Here is a 22,386-nt window from a genome sequence, read left to right as displayed (position 1 = left end):
GTATTATACTAAACACTTGTCTTCACCAAGTGATGTAAGAGACTTAGGCAAACATGGCCTTGATTGTCAAGAACTCTTACTATCAATCTTGGATCCCGAGACGACTCACACACTCTACGATGGACAATGGATGATGGTGGTGGATGATGGTGTTATGGTTGTGGTGCGTGGTGGATGAAGTGTGAGAGAGGTGGTGTGCCAAGGGATGAGTTGGAATGAAACCAAGCACCCCTATTTATAGGCTGAACAGAAGGCTGGGCACGGCCCCGTGTCCGCTGGACACGCCCCCGTGCCCGTCTGACACTCTCTCTCTTCATTAATTGTAATTCGCAATTACAATTAATGCGCCTGCTGTACTTTCGCCACGCCCCCATGCTCACTGGACACGGCCCCGTGGTGGGCAATAGAAGCTTCTAAAGGTTTGTCTTTTCTGCTGCTTCTTGGGCACGGCCCCGTGCTGGCTGAGCACAGGGCGTGTTCAGTCTTCTGACTTCTCTTCTTTGCTTGGGAGGATGCCGTTGAGGGGTCGGGCAATCCACTTTTGTTCCTTTTCTTGTATTTATGTTAGAATTAGCTGTCTTTTTGCTTCTTTTGTGAATTTGAGCTCATTTCATCCTGAAAATACAAAAGGAAGACAAAAACACTCTTTTCCCAACATTAGTACTTAAAAAGGGTTAGTTTTATGCCTTATTTGATGTAATTTATATGTTGCATTTTACACACATCATCAACTATCGAACCATTAAATATATAAAATCAACGTGTTGACATTACTGAATTGCAGAGATACACCGAAATGAAATACAACCGAACCTGGTGTATCATCGTCTTAATACATAGTTGCACTAAGACTATTTAAATGATTAGTCAAACAAAAAGCATACGTGGTTTGCATGAAGCAGTTGATCGTGATTAGCACAAGCTACGAGTGTATACCGACACCACAAGGTGTCGTAATGAATGAGATAATTCGATAATAGCGGTGACCGAACAAGTATCACCGTGTTTCGCATGAAACATTCGATCATGATTAGCCCAAGCTACAAGTTTATATCGATGCCACAAGGTGTCGTAGTGAATGAAATAATTTGATAATAACGGTGATCAAACAAGTATCACCGTGTTTGAAATCAAATGGAAGGTTTAACGAAATACTTATGAATATTTGCTCCAAACAAATCCCATTGGATTTTCAATTGAAAATGAAATAAATAATTAATGTTTTCGAGCGAAGATGAAAAAGCAATAAATATGACAAAATATTCGCTCGATGGTGAAAGAAACGTTAAGAGGTACACCGGAATATTTAACACGAACTTGTGTACCATTATCTTAACACACAATTGCATTAAGACTAATTTAATACAATAAATCGAACAAGCGGACTTAATATCAATAAACAAATAAATAATTAAATAATTAAATCCGTGCATGATGTGAGCAACGAGATTAGCGCAAGCTTCAAACTTGTGATAAAAAAAAACCTCACCACAAGGTGACGTGATCAAAGAAACGATTCAATGAAGTCGAAGACCAAACAAGCATGTTATGGTTCAAAGCAAATGAAGTGATTGTTGGGATTATTTCGAATATGATGGCCTCAATCCATCATATGGAATCTTGAATCGAATATATTACGAGCAAGTTCAACCAATTGAACTTGGTTTATGAGTAATTCAACAATGAGTACATGTATTGACATGGAAGTTTCAACATGGTTACAATGAAAAACCATGTATACCACTCAAAAGAAAATGAGTTTTCCAAAAAATCCGTTGACTCAATACCAAGGAGTCAACATTTTGCAACTATACGGGTCGTCTAGAATACAATGCAAAGATTTAGTATAGCGAAATAATATTTACGATTTTGACAAAACAACCACTCGAAGTGAAACCACATGTGTAGCAAACAATGCATGTGCAGCGTACGAATTTGTCAAGAAATAAGCAAATGAGTGTTCGCTATCATGAAATAAAATCTTCGTGATGAAATGACCATTAGGGGGAGTAGAAATGCGAAAATCTACTCACTATATGCAAAAGTCAGGATTTCAATAGAAAAAGTTTAAGGACTTAACCTGGAACTTCATGTGATGGCCGGTTGTTAGATGACATTACCATGGAATGTCGAACATAGTGTAATCGCCATTAATGAAGTAGGGGGAATACGAAGACATGTGACTTCTTTTGAAGCGCCAATAGTTGTGAGTCTCATTAGACTAAGTATCTATAGTTATGAAATCTTGTTTCAACGTACCTCAGCGAGATTCATGTCGTTTGGAGGATCACGTGGCGAAGTGCCGCATCGCGGTCGGTAGTTCTCCCGCTGTTGGGATTAGCATCGTTGTTATCGTGCTCAATCATGTTTTCCAAAGGCCTTGCCTTGAAAGTTGTGTGTGATGTACTTCGACGTCCGCTGACATATTGTTTAAGTTTCATGTATACTTGCGCACTAGCGTTTCGTTCCACATAGATTACCTACTAGGGCATTTAAAATAGCATAGACAATATAGATAATAGTGTTTGCCCGAGTTGTTAGTCACGGTTTCTAAGTGAGGACCTTTAACGAGTTTCGACATAAGTTTTTCAAAGGTCCTAAATGCATGTTATCCAAAACTCTAAAAGTTTTGCTTACTATATGTAATCGTTTCATGTACCATGTATCCAACACAACACTTGTGTATGTTTAAAACCAAAACTGTTGACTCATTGTTTTCGGCAACGGTTGGAAACCCATATTCAGTCCTAGGCGTTCTGTATGTGTCCAAGTCTTAACAATCTAAGTTCCCAGAGGAAAGTAAGGTTAAAGCCTAGGTATCTCTACAGAAACCTAATTCACTGAAACCTATAGCTCTGATACCAATCTGTCACACCCCGAAATATCAGAGCTGGCGTGACTGGATCGGTATCTTCATTGCACAGCGGAAGCAAATAAGCTAAGACTTCTAGAAATTTAACGCCTGCTAATTACTCGAATTCCCATGGGTTCTCCTATTCCAACCGTTCCATAGTTTTGAAAATTGCCACCTGAGAAAGAACATGCGAAAAAGTCAACATAAAGTTGAGCGAGTTCATAGTTTGTTTTGAAAAGATTTAAAATAAATCTGTTTGGTAACCGGTTTAAAAGTTGTTGAGAAAATATAGTAAAATCATTTTCTCGGCATGATATATGAAAACTGTGAGTCTAGCCCACGAGAGTCTTTGTAAGCAGGACCAACTCGTCCTCTTACTTGTACATAAGTTGAAAACGTTACCCAAGTTTGTAAATCCATGTAGTATGAGTTTGCGTCAAATGCATATTAAAAACATAAGAAAGTTATAGTGTTGTGAGTTGGTATGTAAAGCGTCTATGAACATGTTGATCATTAATGTTTCGCGAGGACATTAATATATGCGACGACATAGGAGGTACTCAACCCGAGTAGGCAATTTTTAGTGTCGAATCACCTCGACTGGGACACAACAGCACTCTAAGTGGTCACCCATGGACCGTGAGTGGGGCTCGCCCGTACCCATTAGATCTAACCTTTGTTCCTTGGTCCTCAAAAGGATTAATGGCACCTCAGTTACAGCCTATGCTCACATGATCTAAGAGTTCATTCCATAACTTAATCATACCTAAGTTTGATATGTATTTCCCCCCGAAAGTTGTAAACCGAAACGTTGAAAGAAAAGGGGGACATGATCTCACTGAGTTGTCTCGTTTTTCGTACGCAGGCCAACCCAGTCCCATTGTAGTAACTAGGATATTCTCGTCACTAGTCATGAAAATCATGCATGTTTGCGAAAATACGCGTTTGTTTTGTAAAACCGGTATGTTTAGTATAAACCTTTCGTAAACCTTTCGAGTTTGTTGGAATTCATTTGCAACAGGGTTTATAAATATGTGTTTTCGTTCATCAAAATAGTGTTTGCTTTTGCAAAAACTTGCATGTCTTTCCACCCCCGAAAACATTTATAAAAATGTAAAACAGTAAAAAGTGGGGGTTATGAACTCACCTTGACATTCCTGTGCAAAGCTAGCTAATGGTGTTTCCGTGATGCCGTTCCAAGAACGTGACTCGCTAGCGTGCAACTATAGCATTCCTAACAAGGAATCACTTATAAGTTTCTAATTAAAACGTAGCTAAACTACGTGTCCGAGCTCTACCGAGTCATTAACTCAACGATTCTATGAAGGTGTTATTGTTTTGATTTAGAATAGCCAATCTATGGTTATTTGGTCCCGCTTATAATCGGGATAAAAACAATGTCTCGAAAACGACTTAGTTTTCGAATGGTTTAGTATATATATACATTTAAATATTTAAATATAAATGTACTTATGGCGTCGTATTAGTTGTCGCGAATAGAAATACGTAGGTGAATAACGGATCGTGTCGTCGTAGTTGTTGTAACATGGAAATAAATGAACATATATACATACGTATCTATATATCGAAAGCTTGATGTTTGAAATGAATTCAAACATTTGTGATCGTCTTATAAGGATATTCGGACCCTAAATAATTGAAAGTAATATAAATAACTATATTTACTTCATAAGATTTCCGAATATCAAAAGTTTGAAATAAATATAAAAATTATATTTAGCTATTTAGAAAGTTTAAAGTCGGGGTTTAAAATAAATATAAAATGTTATACTTATTTCATACCAATGTACGAAGTCGATTGTTTGAAATACATATAGACATTACATTTAAACAAATGTTCAGAATTCTCGACATTCGACATACAACTCGTTTTGTAAAAGCATGTTTTGAGACTAAACGCGTTTTGAAATAAAATAATAAGATTCGAGTATTAGTGGTTTAAAATAAAGATAAATAGTATTCGTCGAATGTTATAACTTTATTTGTAATTCGTAAAGTCGCCAAAATAAATATATATTTATATTTATTTTATAAGAAGAATTCGAAATTCGATAAGTGTCGTTTTTAGATCATAAATTACGTGTCGTGTTTTGGGTTTTTAACGAAAATTGGGCAGAGTTTCCCCTGTTTTTAGGTTGCCCCGACAATCAAAGTTGTCGTTATTTGTCAAAAATTTAACAACATTTCAATCAATATAATCATCTAAATATAGTTTTCATCAACTCTATCAAAAACGTAACTAAGCGCTAGAGTATCGGTCGAGCTCGGTTTCGCGTTTAACTATATAAAGTCTAACGTAAACTAATTCGGTATGCTTAAAACTTTACCGGGTCCTTCGAGTTGACCGAGTCAACTGGGTTGACTCACGTTGACTGAGTTGACCAGGTCTGACTGAGTTGACTTAGTTTGACCAAGTCGACTCGCACCGCACCAAAACTGAACCTGACCGCGTTGACCGAGCCGATCCTGTTGACCAATTCTGACCCGAGCCGAAACTGACTTTGACTGATGTTGACTTTCTTTGATCTGCTTGACTGAGCTCAAAACTTAACCGAGATACGAGCCGAGACCCGAACCTGCTTGTTGACCGACCTGCTGTGACCGAGACCAGAAACCGAACATGAACCAACCGAGAATTTTGTCGAGCCTAACCGAATCCGAAGCATCTTAAACCAACCAAAACTGAACCAAAACATTCAAAACACCCCAAGCTGACTAATACTCGAAACTGAACCACATCTCCACCATTGTTGTCGCCGTTATCACTCAACATCACGTCGGAGAAACCAAAAAAAAGAATCGGGGCTGACCTGTTGACCCGTGCAACACCTAAAACTGATCTCCGTGACTGAACTAAAACTTGAACCGAATCACAAACCTTGTCGTCGTCGTCGGGAGAAAACAAGCACCGCCGCCGCACCACCGGCTATTCTGTCAGTCGATCATCATCAACACATCATCATCTTCGTCCTACCTCGTTACCATCATCAGAGAACGAGGGGGTGTGAGTGCGTCTGAGTGGTGTTTGAGTGCCGGAAAAGCGAATCAGAGAGAGAGACGAGGGGTGTGGGTGTCGTGCGCGACCGGAGAAGAAACCGGCCGTCGGTTTCGGCTCCGATTGTCGGCTCCAGCAAGTTGAGAGGGTGAGGAGGTTGTTGTGGTGTGTGGGTGAAATATCTTGTGTTCACAGGTGGATTCGAGAGAGAGAGAGAGAGATACAGGAGCTGTATGTGTGGTGTGGGTATGAAGGAGATGAGTTCCCTAGTTGTGTGTGAAGGAGATGGAGAGCAACAGACGTACTGTAGTTGTGTGTTGATTGTTTAGGGTATCAAAATGAACAAAAAAAATGAGATAAGGTGTTTATATAGTTAGGTTAACCAAATGGTTTAGTGGGTTGGGCCCGAGGTCCGTTAGCGGGTTGAAGCAGCCCAGTAACAATTCTGAAGCCCGTTTCTCGAACTCGAAGTTTGTATATGTCGTAAATTATAATGTTAAGTCAACAAATACTCAAAGATTTCGTCAGAAATCAATATTCGACGCGTATTTTGTCGAGTGAGTTAAAACACGTAAAATTGACTCGGTCGTCATTCTTAACTCGTTTTTCGATTCATTTTCAACTACGGATAGTAAGATTTAAAAACGAAGCTAAATATATCATAATATTTCAGTTTTTAAGTTAATACGCGCATCTGATGCTTTTGTTTCGTCGTTGATTGTCGGTGCGTTACTGTTTCCGCGTTTTTCGTTCGCATTTGCGTTTGGTGTTGTTTGAAAGCATAATATTTTCGCAAAACGTAATCCATAAGTATATGTTATATGTATAAACTTTGTAATCGATGGCGTTGTCAGTAGTTTATACGGTGTCAGTTCGTTTCCGTGTATCGTTCCGCAGATTTCTCCAGAAATCACCATACGCGCACTATCACGTCTGATAAGCGTTCCTAGGCATACTAAGAGCCTAATTAGGTTAATTAAGGCCTTAAACACTATTAATTATATCCTTAATCGTTCGCTAATCACGTAATTAGATGCCGTTAATTACCGGTTGTCACATATACCCCTCTTCTACCATTTTCCAAACTGTTTTGGGGTGAAACACTTGTGCCTACTTGTTACTTTCATGCTTTTCATGCTTTCATATCATATGGTAGTTATGTTCATTAGTACATTATAGTACATGATTTCATTACATTCTATGCTATGTATGACCATTGTGTGCATACTTAGTTCATTGTTTTACTTTACATTTCTGCTATGTATGTTGACTGATAGCATGCTAGCACATTGATTTACATGACTTTTCTGCTTTGTATGTTAACTTAGCATACTTAGTACATTGTTTTCATATAACATGTTTTACATTTGCTATGACATTTGGTTTGCACAAGCGAGACTTATATACGTTCATTAACATTAGCTACGCCGCTCGGTAGTAAGTAGTGGTACCATAGGACTTGACAAATCCCATTCCTGACATCTCGGGTTTGTTTGGATGTAAGGAATGACTGAATCCGAAAACATTTCTTTTGATAACCTTGACTTAGGGTTATCCGACTGTCTCAAGGCTTGAATGTATGCGTTAACTTACCACATAAATGTTTGTATCAATGTAACATGCATTTACTTTTCAAAACATAACTTTTTGAAAACTTCGTTTTGTACATCTCTACATTTGTATTATGTAATAATACTTTACTTACAATACATAACATTTGTTACACATTATTTGACTACATTTGGACTTTTTAACATTTGACTTGGCTTATACGAGGACTTTTTGACAATTGGTTTAAACATGGATTTTATACATTGGTGGTTTGTTTAAATGATTTAAGTAACGAGACGTGTAATATGAGACAAGCATGGTGGATACGCCGCTGGTACTTCCTATATATAAGTGTTTGTATGGTATTACATATCGTAGCGTTATTTGAATCATTTCAATTTAGATAAATAACATTTTATACAAATAACATATCTTCCACAAGACATTGCTTTAACAAACAACTTCTTTTTCCCAACTTACTATACTTGGTTATTTATTTAACCATGTATTATTCTTTTATGTATACATATCATCTGATCTTATCGCTTTTCAAATGATTTACAAAACAAAACAATTTACAAGGTTCATGACTGAATTTTATTAAACATTTCTAAATCTTAAGTCATGAATCCTATTTTCGCAAAACTAATGTATCTCACAGGCATTTTTATGCTGAAATACATATTTTCACATGTGTTTTCAGGAGCTTTTGCGTAGGACGATGATCATGACACAAGGGCAGACATGTTCCTTAGAGACTTAAAACGAAGATAGAACTAGATTAATTATGTTCTGAACTCCTTATTTCCTGTTTTTGAGACAATGTAACACTCTTGTTGATAAATAAAATATAACTTTGTATGCCATGGTTGTGAAACAATTAATTCTGTTACAACACTCCCCGACGTTTCCGCCACGTTTGGTTGTCCCACGTGGTCGGGGTGTGACAAACACCGTTAAGATTTTAACATTTTAAGTTCTAAACAATTCACTTAGATTGTCAGTATACTGATCCACTTAAATTTCCACACAAAGTTCAACTGTTTCGAGATACGATATTAGTGTTTTAAGAGACTTAAAACTTATTCGCGTGTCCCACCACTTGAATATACTCCCGTATCCAGATCCCAATATTCAGTCTTACAGGTGAGTATACCTAGATGATATCTGTAAAAGGGTTAAATGAGAAACCGTGAGAGCTCCGGTCAGAACTTTTGTTCAGCAGAGAGATGACGGCTCGTCTTTTAGTGTGTTCCCTTTAGAAAATCTTTTCTTCAACATCACATGATTAGCATTTTGCAATGTTTCATCATTTTTGTACTGAGGGCAGCGCTATATTTCAAGCAAGCAGAAAGTATTATACAGGGACTAGGCCATTGCTTCCGCAAAATCAGAAGTCCCGGGATAATACCCCAGATATCACTGAGTATAAAGACCTAGTATCTCAGAAAGAGGGACCTTTCAAACAAGATTTCAGGGGTTACCCATATATCCAAGAAATGTTCCCCACGATATAAGCAAGTTTGAATATTTTTAGGTTTATATCTCGAAAACAATCTACTAAATGTATAAAAACCTACTGGCATATCCGCAGTGAGATTGTTTATCACATTTTTGTTATAACAATTCTTTAGCGTGTTGTGATAGTCCACTGATGTACTATCATTTCCTCTTTTTCACAACAAAACTCATTTTCATTTTATCATGTTTTTGGATTTTTCAAATTTTCTAATGTTTTTGAATTTTCTGAAATTTTTACTCCCCTAAAATTCAAACATATTTAAACAAAATTGAAAACAAACTGTACAAGTAAATTGACAACTGTTGTGAATCGCTTCAATTCGCCATCCACTTGGCATAAACAATCAGAACTCCCCCTTTCAACAAACTATTTTCCCATTAAGATTTCAAAACACTTAAGTTTGTTTTAATCAAAATGGTTTTTCCGAAAAATTAGTGTAGTTGATTTTTCAAACCATTTGTAGGTTATGGGATAAGATCATCACATTGTTTTTCAACCACTTATATGAAGATTTACATCAAGTTCACACTAATGACCTTGATAAATCACTTTGAAAACCAAACCTTTGTACCAGTTGTAGGTATGCACGATCAAACCTGATATAAAGAATGATGTTGATTCCTGCTCCACTCTTACCAACCCGGGAGCTCTGGCAAGTCAGGATTTTATTTGTGAAAAACTGCCATCCAAGCCTGACCAAACTTGGATGTTTCCTCCTCAACTTCACTTGGGTAATAAGTCGCTTTCTTTGTTTCATAAAAGTCCTTTACCCCTTTGGCCTTTCCCTCGACCATTTTTCCAAAAATCTTTTTCACATTTCCATTAAACACTTTCTCAACATCAAATTCTTTCTTCTCATAATAGAATTGATTCGAGATCTCAACCTTACCAACCTTTTGTTTAAAATTCTCAGCCCTCAATGGTGGAAAATTTTCATCATCCATTGGAGGCACTGAGTTTTCCTCTTTAACATCAACTTGTGGCTCGTCTGACTTTGTGGAATCAGATTTATCGCCAAGTTTCTCATAAAACTTTTTAACAACCCACATTTGGTTATCATGCTCAGCTCTCTTTTTATAAAACCTTGACTTTGAACTCTCACCAACTTCATATGTTGAATTTTCAAAAATTTAAATTTTTCAGTTGGTGGTTCATCTTCATCAACAACTTGTTCTTTGAGTTTTTTAGAGACTTCCTGTTTTGTTTTTGTTGCTTGAGAACAGTTCCATGCAATGTGACCAACTTTATTGCATTTGTAACAGGTTCTTGTCTCCTTTCTTTGATGAAACTCATTCTTCATTTTCTCTTGCTTCTTGGCAAGGAATTCTCTGTTTGATTGCTTCCAGAATGAGCTTTTTGATTCTTCTTCACAACTTGTCCCTGAAACAAATTTTGTATTTGTTTTAGTAATTTTTTCATGTTTATAATTTTCTGGTGGGATAAAACCAAAACCTTTCTTTTTGAAATTACCGTTATGGTTTGGTTCCTTTTGAAAACCAGAACCAGAACTGTAACCCTTTTTCTTGTTTAACCGTTGTTGAACTCTTGAGGTGTATTTTTTAGGTTTTTCATTAAGATTTACATCTTTTATTTCAGAAATATTGATTTCTATTAGTTTGAAAACCTTTTTGATCTTTTCAACTTGAACACTTCTTATTGGAAATTCTTAATCAGAATATAATTTGTCAGAATCTATCAAAGTATATGCCACTTTGATTGGTTCGTCATTCAAATTAGATTTTGATAACAGAAACTTTTTACTATAAACCCGTTTAACCGACGTCTTTGGACTGCCAACTGATGATGATCCCGGACTTTCAGACTCAAACTTTGACTCCGACTCCTCATCTGTATCCAACACCTGATCGACCACCTTTTTTATTAACTCAGACTCATGATCAGTGTCAGACGATGTGAACGTGACGTCAATGTTTTCTGGTAACTCATCAGTTGTTTTGGATTTTAGCTTTATATTGACAACCTTTTTGACTTGCTCCTCATTTGGTTTTCTGGGAGATTAACCTTCCCAGATCGGAGGCGGATACTTATTGTAACTAACACTCTGTTTCTTACCAGTATCCTTCTTCTTTGGCTTTTCATCTTGAAATGCTTCAAGACCTGCAACAGTTGGATAGATTCGATCAATCAAATAATCGGAACTAGAATAACTTTGTAATAATCGTCTGATTCTCTCATTCTCTATCTTTTCAGTTTCCAACTCTTGCTTCCACTTTGCACTTTCTTCAATGTAAAAATTAATGGCTTTCTGCTTCGACATCATCACAGCATTCAACATTGTCAGTGCATCTTCTCTTTCAGAATTTGTCTTTTGCAGACCAGTTACCGTTCTATTCAGCACATCGTAAGATTCTTTCACATAATTGAGATCAAACAGTAACTTTTCTATCATCTTTTCTTGTTCAACCAACTTCTCATCTTTTTCTTCACACTGCTTGCAAGGTTCTGAACACTTTAAGCAAGACTTGATGACTTCCACAATCTTTTCTACTTCAATAACTTTCTCAACTTCACCATTCCTCTCAACAACATTAACTTCCTTGCTTTGTTCATTCTTCATTGTCCCAGTAACACTTTCAACCTTCACCTTTTTCAACTCTTTTGCTGCTCGTTTCTTCTTCAACTTCTCCACTCGATCTGCAAAATAAAATTGAAAACTTTCAGGAGATAAATGAGTTTTTGCAACATGAATATGCATTTCTTCCTCATAATCATTGTTGTCATCAGTTGGAGATTGATCAAAATCTATTGTCTTTTCTAAATTATCATCTGAAGATCCAGAATCAGATGGTGTTTTATCAAAAACTGTTGTTCTCTCTGAACTTTCATCTGATGAAACAGACTCTCCATCTTGATTCTTCTCACTAACACCAATCACTTTCATCCATTCTGTAAACAAATCTAGTTCTTGAATAACTTTTGCAATGAGTGCTACAACTTTTGAATCAGGTGGAATATATTTATCCCAGCTGAAACCTTCTGCCACTTTTTCATCATCTTGATCAATGATACCATAATAAGCTTTCTTATTTGCATCTTCAATCATTCTAGCATGTGCAGTTTGTGATTCCTTTTGTTGATCTGGTTGCTGAGCAACTTGTTGATATATGGCTGATGCGTGCAAGTGTGTATATGTTTTAGGTATATATTTTAAGCCCTTTTTACACTTTTTAGCAAAGTTTTAAATTTATAAAACACGATATTTACTAACACTAAGCACACATATGGGCAAGTGCACCCATCGTGGACGTAGTATAGTGTTGGTAAGATACCGAGGTGGTCTAAGGACACAAGAGCTTTTAGTACCGACTTATCCTCAACGTCTAATCAAACCAAAATGTTAGAAAAGATTTTAAAACTAAGAAAATAAAACTAACTAAATGCTGAAAAATATAAATAAAAATAAAAACAGATAGACAAGATGAATCACTTGGATCCGACTCGTGTATAGTGCAACCTTTGATTATTTTCGCACTTTTGCACTTGTTTAAGAGATTATCTTAGTTATTGTAGTAGGCCCCTCTTTTGAAGGTGACGTTACCCTCAACCCAGTAGTTTGAGTCAGCAAGGATACAATCCTAAAAGGTCGGATTATTGAAAGATAATTATTAAGTTATTAATGCAAATTATGGTAGGCCCCTCTTTTGAAGGTGACGTTACCCTCGACTAAGTAGTCTGAGTCAGCAGGGATACAGTCCTAAGTAGCCGGGTTATAGTATTAATAGTAGTTTAACTTATGAGGGGGTCAAAGAGTTTAGATCCCCGCCATCCAATACCTTTGGGTATTGAAGGAGATCCTACTAAATTTGACCCAGGTCCCTTGTAGGACCTCTAAACGCTGAACAAGGGCAAGACTCTTACCAAACCGTTCCCTTAACCCCCGACCAGGTAGCCAACATACCTCCATATAGACCGTGGAGATATGAATGGTGAAAATCTTTTATTTTATATTGACAGTAAAATAATGTCAAGACACCACGGACAAACGATAAGGAAGAATCACCTTCAACATAAGAAACTAGTTATTAAAGTCATTAATACAAAACCAAATAAAAAGTGCAAAAGATTAAAAATAAAAAGTATTACACTAGACACTTGTCTTCACCAAGTGATGTAAGAGACTTAGGCAAACATGGCCTTTGATTATCAAGAACTCTTACGATCAATCTTGGATCCCGAGACGACTCACACACTCTATGATGGACAATGGATGATGGTGGTGGATGATGGTGTTGTGATGGTGGTGGGTGGTGGGTGAAGTGTGAGAGAGGTGGTGTGCCAAGGGATGAGTTGAAATGGCTCCAAGCACTCCTATTTATAGGCTGAACAGAAGCCTGGGCACGGCCCCATGTCCGTCTGACACTCTCTCTCTTCATTAATTGTAATTCGCAATTACAATAAATGCGCCTGCAGTACTCTGACCACGCCCTTGTGTCTGGTGGGCACGGCCCCATGGTGGGCAATAGAAGCTTCTATTAGTTTGTCTTTTCTGCTGCTTCTTGGGCACGGCCCCGTGCTCACTGAGCACGGGGCGTGTTCAGTCTTCTGTCTTCTTTGTTTTGCTTGGGAGGATGCTGTCGAGGGGTCGGGCAATCCACTTTTGTTCCTTTTCTTGTATTTATGTTAGATTTTGCTATCTTTTTGCTTCTTTTGTTAATTTGAGCTCATTTAATCCTGAAAATACAAAAGGAAGACAAAAGCACACTTTTTCCAACATTAGTACTAAAAAAGGGTTAGTTTTATGCCACAATTGATATAATTTATATGTTGCATTTTGCGCGTATCAAGTACCCCCACACTTGAATCTTTGCTTGTCCTCAAGCAAAACTCTTTGTAATGTGGCTTTATTCACTCCCAAATTGAATGGGTAGAAGAGAAGGTTTTTGGGCTTGTCATAGAGTGTCGGGATTTTCCAAGATCGTTTAGGTTTTATTTTTATTTATTTACAATCCTATTCATCATGATTTATTAAAAACATTTCATAAGATAAATTATTTATTAAGGCATAACATACCTTTTTAAAATTCCATTTATATACAAGTTCACATACCTCACGGGGGAAATCACTCACACTCGGCCGAAGGTGTATTTTTAGTGAATCACTCGAGAGCGGCATGGAACTTATTTCTACCATAAGCTTGCCAAGCAATCAATCCTCCTCCTTTTTAACTTTATACCTTTGTAAATATCAAGAGGACTTTTCGGGTGAAGGGTTAGGCTTGGGCTAAAGGTGGGTGGTTGGGTTAGTGGTTAGTTGAAAAGGGCGAAAGGCGTAAAAAGCGTTGGTTTTCGTAAAACATTTTGTTTTTGTGACTTTTTATTTTTAATGAAGTATTTATTCAAACAAGCTTTTGTTTGAGGAGCTTTGTTTGTTTATTTCCAACTTCATCATCATTCATTTTTTTTTTTTGTTTTGAAGAGTCACATGAAAACCAAGCTTTGTTACTAAAATAAGGGGTTAAAAATGAAAAAGGGGTTTTGGTGGGTAAAAGGGTTTTGGGTTAAGAAATGAAAAGGTTTAGGCTCAAAGGGGTTAACTAGGGGGAATTTTTTGGGTAGGTGAAAAGAAAAATGAAAATAATGGTGTTGAAAGAAAAAGGGTTAGTCCTAATGCCTCCATCATTTACTTACGTAGGACCGGTTTTGAGACCGTTCGATTGCGAAACGAACGTTTCACGTGCGGAATCCGTGAACGAACGTGACCGAACACACGATAACGTACTACTAATGTGATTCCATTGCTAGATTTGACGTGTACAGTACAAGAATCACAATTACAATCACTTTCTCTCTCTAGACTTTCTCTCTCTAGAAGTCTTCTCCTTCTAACTCTTCCAAAAATCTTACTAAAATTATGACATAACCTCCTATTTATATGGTCAAGGCAACTTAATGAAAGTTCTCATTAATTACAAGTTTGCCACCTTGCCATTTCTAACTAAATATGACATTATGCGCTTGATTTCTTCCGGCTTCTCACTACGACTCGGATTGACGAAGGCGATAGACAATAAATGCATCAACAATCTCCCCCTTGGATATTGCCGTAGTCAATCTCGTAGTGAAACTCGTAGCAACTTGTCTTTCTCTCTCTCTTGAGTTCCTCTTGCTTGAACAAAATCCCGGTGGATCTGTCTTTAGCTTCCGTTGCTCTCTTTCTTCAGAATCTTCAGGCTCCCCCTTTCGTCAAGCTTCCGTGCTTTTGGGATCGACGCCTGGCTTTCCGTATCAACAAATCAGAAACCTGCACATCTCAAACACACAATTATAACAAACAATATTGTGATTCAACTTAATGAATCAGCTAAACATTCCAAACCATTTAACCAACCTGTCTGTTCATCTTGTTTAGCCTTTGAGATTTTGAATATCAGGTTTTCAACATCAGTTGTCGAAAATCTTTTTGGATTTTTCAAAATATGAAACGTAAATGCAAAGACAGAAACTAAAATGCAAAACAAACATGTTTTTGTGAGTTTGTGCAAGAGGATCATATCAGTTTTTGAAACACATCACAAGCACCGTTAAGCTTCTAATCGTTTTAAGTTTTAAACGATTCACGTTGATTGACGATATTGTTGTCATCTTAAATTTTCATACAATTTTCAATCTATTCAGGATACTATTTAAGTGTTTTATGAACTTAGTTCGGTTCATGTGTCCCACCTCTTGAATATACTCCCGTATCCAGAATCCCAATATTCAGTCTTACAGGCAAGAATACTACAATGATATCTGTACATAAATTAGGGGTTAAATGCGAGAACTGAGGGATCTCAGATCAGAACTTCCGTTCAGCAGAGAGATATCAGCTTCGACTTAGCAGTGTGTCCCCTTTAGAGGATCTTTTCAGCTACAACAGATGATTATCAATTTTATTGTCTAATCAGCTGAGGGCTTTATGCTATGTTTCAAGCATTTTGCGGAAAGTATTAGCTAAGGACTAGGTCAGAACTACCGTTCAGCAGAAGTCCCGGAATAATACCCCAGACATCATAGAGTATAAACACCTAGTATATCAGAATACGAGACCTTTCAAACGAGATTTCAGGGGTTACCTATATATCCAAGTAGTGTTCCCCACGAATTTCACAAGTTTGAAATTTTAGGTTTATATCCCGAATAAATCTACTAAATGTACCAAAACCTATCGTCACATCATCAGTGAGACCGTTTATTACATTTGACATTACATTTCTTTAGCGTGCTGTGATAGTCCACTGATTTACAATCATTTCCTCTTTTTCACAACAAAACTCATTTTTAAATTTTTCAATGTTTTTGACTTTTTCAAATTTTCTATTTTTTTTAAATTTTCTCCCCCTAAAATCAAAATATGTTTCAATTTTGATTTTCTGGGAAAATTTGAAACTAACTGTACAAACTTGACAACTTGATGAGAATCACATTAATTCTCCATCCACTTGGCGTAAACAATCAGAACTCCCCCTCACAACAAACTATTTTCCCATTATGATTTCAAAATACTTAAGTTTGTTTTAATCAAAATGGTTTTTCCGGAAAATTAGTTTTGTGTGACATTTCATAAACTCGGGGTTTCATCACCTTGTTTTTCAAATTACCACTTATAGGAAAGATGAATCAAGTACAACTTAATGTCCCTGATTTATCTTTTGAAAGACGAAAAATCACCAGAATGAAATTTCTCAAGAAATATGCCGATTCATGTTCCACGCTTACCAACCTGGGAACTCCGGCAAGTCAGGTTTTTCATTTGAAAAGTTTTACCCAAGCCTGACTGTCCTTGGGTGATTTTGAATTCTTGTTTATCAATGGAGGAAAGTTCGTATCATCCATTGTTAAACCTGAATTCTCAGATTTTATCTCAACAATCGGCTCTTCTGGTTTTGACGAACTAGAATCATTGCTTGAATGTGGCTTGTCTGACTTTATTGAGTCAGATTCGTCGCCGACATGTGGCTCCTTTGTTTCCGAAGAAACAGATTCATTGCCACAAACTGTTACCTTCTTCTTTATCTCCTCTTTTGTCCTCAGATTTGCATCTGATGAATTCATCTTGCTTGGCTTTGCAGACGATGGGGTTGATTCATCAGCACTCTTATTCGATCTGTCGGGTGAACCCGAGGACAAAATCTTCTCCAGATATTCTCTGGCCTTCTTCCTCTTCTTTCGCAGTTTGTCTTTTTGCCCCTGAGAAAGCTTCACTTTCGTTTCTTGAACTTTAGGTTGTTGGACCTTCTGTTCTTTGACTTTCTGGTCTGAAACTCTCAGTTCCTTGGGCTTGACAGTGACTGGTTTCTTTGCCAACTTCTGAGATACAGCCCTCGATCTTTCATTTGATCTCCTTGGGCAATCTCTTGCAATGTGACCTTTGATTTGACAGTCAAAGCATCTTCTCGTCTCAAATCTCTGTCTCTGGCAGTTAACAGCAATGTGTCCTTGATACCCGCATCGGTAACACACTCTGTTATCGTACCCATCACCATTTTCATACCAAACGCTTAGATCAAAGCATTGTCTGGCTTGGTGATACTCTTTCCTCTTCTTGATTGTTGGATTTGTCTTTTGAGCACTGTGGTCTGACCTGCACCACTTATTACCAACAATTTTTGAGTTTTCGTTTTTCAATTTTTGTGATTTTTGATTGCGATTGGATGATTGATCTGATGAGCTTTTATTTTTGTTTTGAACATTTTTCGACTTTTTAACAATTTGTTTTTGTTTAACAATCTTCTTAACAGGTTTCTGCTTTGAGCATTCACCTATTTCGGTAGATTGCAAAACAGTATTTTTGAATTTTTCTTTTAATTCTAAAAACAATTTTTGTTTTTCAATTTTTTCAATTTTATCATCAGATTTCTCATCACAATCTTCAACTTTGACATTGTCAAAGTTTGTGACATCGTCACTTATTGGAATTGAATTGATCGGTTTTGGACATGGAATATTCACATACATTGAAGAAATCACAAAATCTTTCAATTTATTTTCAAGCTCGTTGATTTTCTTTCGAGCTTGTTCTCCATCTTTTTCAAGTTGGATAATCTTCTGAAGATGAGAATTTATCATTTTTTGCTTTTCGATGTTATTCTTACTAAACACATTCCTCCCATCTTCAAGAATCTTTATTTGAATTTGAAAATCTTTTTCAATTTTTACTTTTTCAATTTCTGAATTTTTTATTTGAATTTTCAAAACATTTTCTGAATTTTTAAGATTTTCGTTTTCTAATGTCAAACTCTCTAAATCCCTCAAGAGTTTGGCATTTTCAGATTTTAGATTTTCACAGTTTGAGCACTTCTCGATCGTTTTTACAGCTTCAGCTTTCGTCTCGACCTTGATAGCTGAAATTTCTTTGACCTGCTCCTCTACCTCTCGAACGATTTCCTCAGATTTGAATTTTGCTTTATCAGTTGCTTCTGCCTTACTAATCTTTTGGAATTCACGTTCTCGCTCTTTAATCTTCTCGATAAACAAACTCAAATTCACGTCTAAGTATATCTTCTTCAAATCTGACAGATACGTTCTCCATCCATCACCCGGTAAAGCATTTCCTAACTTGTTAACCCATTCCTCATTTGTCTTGATTATCTTCAATCTCACCATCTCCCAATATAACTCGATATACCTTTTGATCAATTCTTCAATTGATTCTCCATCGATACCTGTAAAATTTTCAAACTTGTTCAGTGTAATATAAATTTCAGAATCCATGTCTTGGTAATGAGAAATACACAGCAACAGATTTTCAATCAATTAAAAAGATTTCACACAAACAAAAAATCTGATGAATATTCGATTGATGAAAATCCGGTGACAACAAATCACTTCGAATTACCTGCAAATACACAGATAAACGATCAGTTTAAACTGAACTGAATCCGTAAAAGTGTGTGTCGATGAAATTGATCTAGAACTCGTGTCAAAGATCCGCGAAAACGTTCCAATGAATGTACACTGTTAATTCAAATGCCCCCAATTATTTATAGAAAAATAATGGTTTTTTTTATTTTTGTTTTGTTTGTTTGTTGTTTTTTTTTTATTATTAATTTTTATAACACCAAAAAAAAAAAACGGTGTAATAATGGGCTATTGATTGGGCTTTTCTAAAAATAATGGGCGGTGAAACACAAGTTTTGTGACTGTTAATGTTGGGCAGCAATTGTGGGCCTTCACTATTAATGGCGGCAACAGTAACAACAATTGGGTCTTTTGGGCGGTGCTAAGAGTGTTTATTGTGTGACAACCGGTAATTAACGCCTCTTAATTACGCGATTAACAAGCGTTTAAGGCAATAATAATTAGTGTTTAAGGTACGAATTAACTTAATTAGGCCTTTTGGAGTGTCGTCTATCTGACTTTATAGTACGCGAATGTGGATTTGCGGGAAAACTGCTGAATGTTAACGGTAACGAACTGACAACGGACAAAATGTTGACAACGCCGACAAATACGAGTTTTACACGTATGTTTTATACACATGAATTTGGTTTTGCGAAATTATCGTGCTTTCGAACGCCACAAAACGCACACGTGAATGAATAACGCGACTGTAGGAATGCACCAGCAACGAAACGGAAGCATTAGACTCGTGTATTACCTTAAAAGTTGAAATATTATGATATATTTATCTTCGCAATCAAGTTTTAATATTCGCAGTGGAAATCGGATCGAAAAATGGACTAGAAACGACAACCGAAGCATCATACGCGATTGTAACGCTACCCACGAACGTACGCGACTACTATCGATTACCGACAAAATTTTTCGTAATTTTGACTTTAAATAAACAATTTACGACATTCCAAGAAGTTTGGATCAACACGTGTCAACTCGGTTCGGGTTCGGGTCAACTGTGGTCAAACTAGGTCAACGGGTCAGATTTGGCGTCTCGGGTCAGCCGGTCAACGTGGTCAACTGCCGGTTAATGTGGTCAAGCTCGGGTCAATGGTCAAACCGGAACGCATGTGTATCGAGACTTGGTAAAATTTCAATAAACATGATTTATAAATTAACCGAACTCGGAGACTTAAATAAAATAAATATAATTACTTTTTTTATTTAATCGAACGGTTAAACAAGATACGACACGTTATCGTAAAGTCATAACAAATGATATTAACCGAGTTATTTTGTAACAAACAAAAAAAAATCACGTCTAGCAAGCGTGCAACTATAAATTATTTTTTTTATTAACGAGACGCGCAACGTTTAAACGGTTTCGTATACAAGCGAGTTTATTTACCCAATGTCCTCCCACCACACCCCAAAACCTTGTCCGAACCTTAACCCTATATTTCATATATTTGTTTTCTTGTTTCCTTCTAGCTTTAGTTTCCATTTAATTATACATATGTATAATTGTATTTTTAAAATACTTGGAGCCATACCTACACATCATACCCCTTACACCAAATAAGGCAAAGAAAATAAAAACAACTCTGATGGTTGGATTTACACTCAATCAGATATCACCCACCATCCTTTATATCCATCATGTCATCTTTCAAGAAACCATACATCCTACGTTTTCTATAAAAAAAAAATCCACAAGGAATATGTCCAAGAAGCTTACATCAAGGATTCAAGTTACGGATCAAGTTCTTATTCTCTTTTCACATCAATCCTTGCTTGCTTCTTGTAAGTATTTTCTTAGAAAAATCTGTTATTTTTTTTTCTATTTTATCTTGTGTAATATCACCCAAAATGATGTTCCATGTATTAAAGTTCATAGATTTTACAAAGGCATGATTTTGATTTGATATTTTCATGTAAATAATATTTATGAACTTAAGTAAAATCTTGGTTTCATTATTGTTATAAATTCTGTTGTTGTTGATTTTAACTTGTTATATATTTATATGGATATTATATCATAATTTCATTAAAAACTCTACTAAAGTTAACTAGTTTGCTTTTAGTAACTTATGAGGCTCGTGGCCATATACTTATATTTTTGCTAAATATAAGTTTACATAACTATATATATGGTTCTCTTGATACATATGAGTTTTTTTTTTACATTTTCGGACTTCTTGTTAACTATAATCCTGTTAATTATTTTGTAAGTAATGGGGTTCATGTTTAAATAATTTTAGATACCAGTTTATTTCACATGCACAAGGATTTTTCCCTATTACTAGTATGTACATATTTTCTAAGACACTCGAGAACTAAGTTGTTTTTGGAAAATTACTTTTATCTCGATTATCAATGGGATCAAATAACCATAGTTCGGTTATTCCAAAATAAAGTATTAACACCTTCGTAGATTCGTTTTATTTACGACCCGGTAGAGCTCGGACACGTAGTTTAGCTACGTTGTTTCTATTAGAAAACTCATAAGTATTCATTTGTAGGAATGCTATAGTTGCACGCTAGCTAAATACACGTTCTTGGAACGACACTACGGAATCACGTTAAGCTAGCTTTGCACAGGAATTTCAAGGTGAGTTCATAACCCCCACTTTTTACTGTTTTACATTTTTATAAATGTTTTCGGGGGTGGAAAGACATGCAAGTTTTTGCAAAAGAAAACACTATTTCGATGAACGAAAACACATCTTTATAAACCATGTTGCAAATGATTTTCAACGAACTTGAATGGTTTACGAACGACTATACTAAACATACCGGTTTCACAAAACAAACGCGTATTATCACAAACGTGCATGATTTTCATGACTAGTGACAGGAATGTCCTAGTTACTACAACGGGACTGGGTTGTTCTGCGTACGAACAACGAGACAACCCAATGGGTTATGTCCCCCTTTTTTCTTTTGAAATACATATTAACCAGGGTATGATTAAGCTATGGAATGAACTCTTGGATCACGTGCGAATAGGCGCTAACTTAGGCACCATTAATCCTTTTAAGGACCACGGAACAGGGGGTAGATCTATCGGGTACGGGCGAGCCCCACTCACGGTCCATGTGCGGCCACTTAGAGTGCTTTTGTGTCCCTGTCGAAGTGAATCGACACTTAAATCGTCTACCGGGTTGAGTGCTTCCTATGTCGGCACACATATTAATGTCTTAGCTACACATTAATGATTAACATGTTCATATACGCATTACATACCTACTTATAACTGAACTTTCAAATGTTTTAAGATTCATTTGATGTAAACTCACAAATACATGGATTTACAAACTTTGGTAACGTTTTTCAAATTATACCTAAGTAAGAGGACGCGCTGATCCTGCTTACAAAGGTTCATTTGGGCTCGGCCCAATCTCTCTCGTGCAATGCACAAAGACTATTGTGGGCTGGACTCACAGTTTTTCATATATCATGCCAAGAAAATAATTTTACTATATTTTCTCAACAACTTCAAAACCGGTTATCAAAAAGATTTGTTTAAAATCTTTTTCAAAACAAACTATGAACTCGCTCAACTTTATGTTGACTTTTTCGCATGTTCTTTCTCAGGTTGCATTT

At 36.4% G+C, this 22,386-nt stretch overlaps 1 protein-coding gene across 1 annotated transcript in view; it reads right to left on the bottom strand.

Annotated features, from left to right (window-relative positions):
* LOC118480183 (myocardial zonula adherens protein-like) overlaps positions 1-18,657 on the bottom strand; it is a 36,701-nt gene extending 18,044 nt beyond the window's left edge. The window contains exons 1-3 of the mRNA XM_035974898.1: positions 18,259-18,657; positions 11,288-11,578; positions 10,705-10,804 (exon numbers count right to left, since the gene is read on the bottom strand). Coding sequence (XP_035830791.1) covers positions 10,705-10,804; positions 11,288-11,578; positions 18,259-18,657 — 790 coding nt within the window. The remainder of the gene's footprint in view (positions 1-10,704; positions 10,805-11,287; positions 11,579-18,258) is intronic.
* Positions 18,658-22,386: the final 3,729 nt, after the last annotated feature.

Source organism: Helianthus annuus, chromosome 7, assembly GCF_002127325.2.
Source record: "Helianthus annuus cultivar XRQ/B chromosome 7, HanXRQr2.0-SUNRISE, whole genome shotgun sequence".
NCBI lineage: Eukaryota > Viridiplantae > Streptophyta > Magnoliopsida > Asterales > Asteraceae > Helianthus > Helianthus annuus.
Note: the sequence above shows the minus strand (reverse complement) of the source record. Positions and strands in the feature narration are given on the sequence as shown.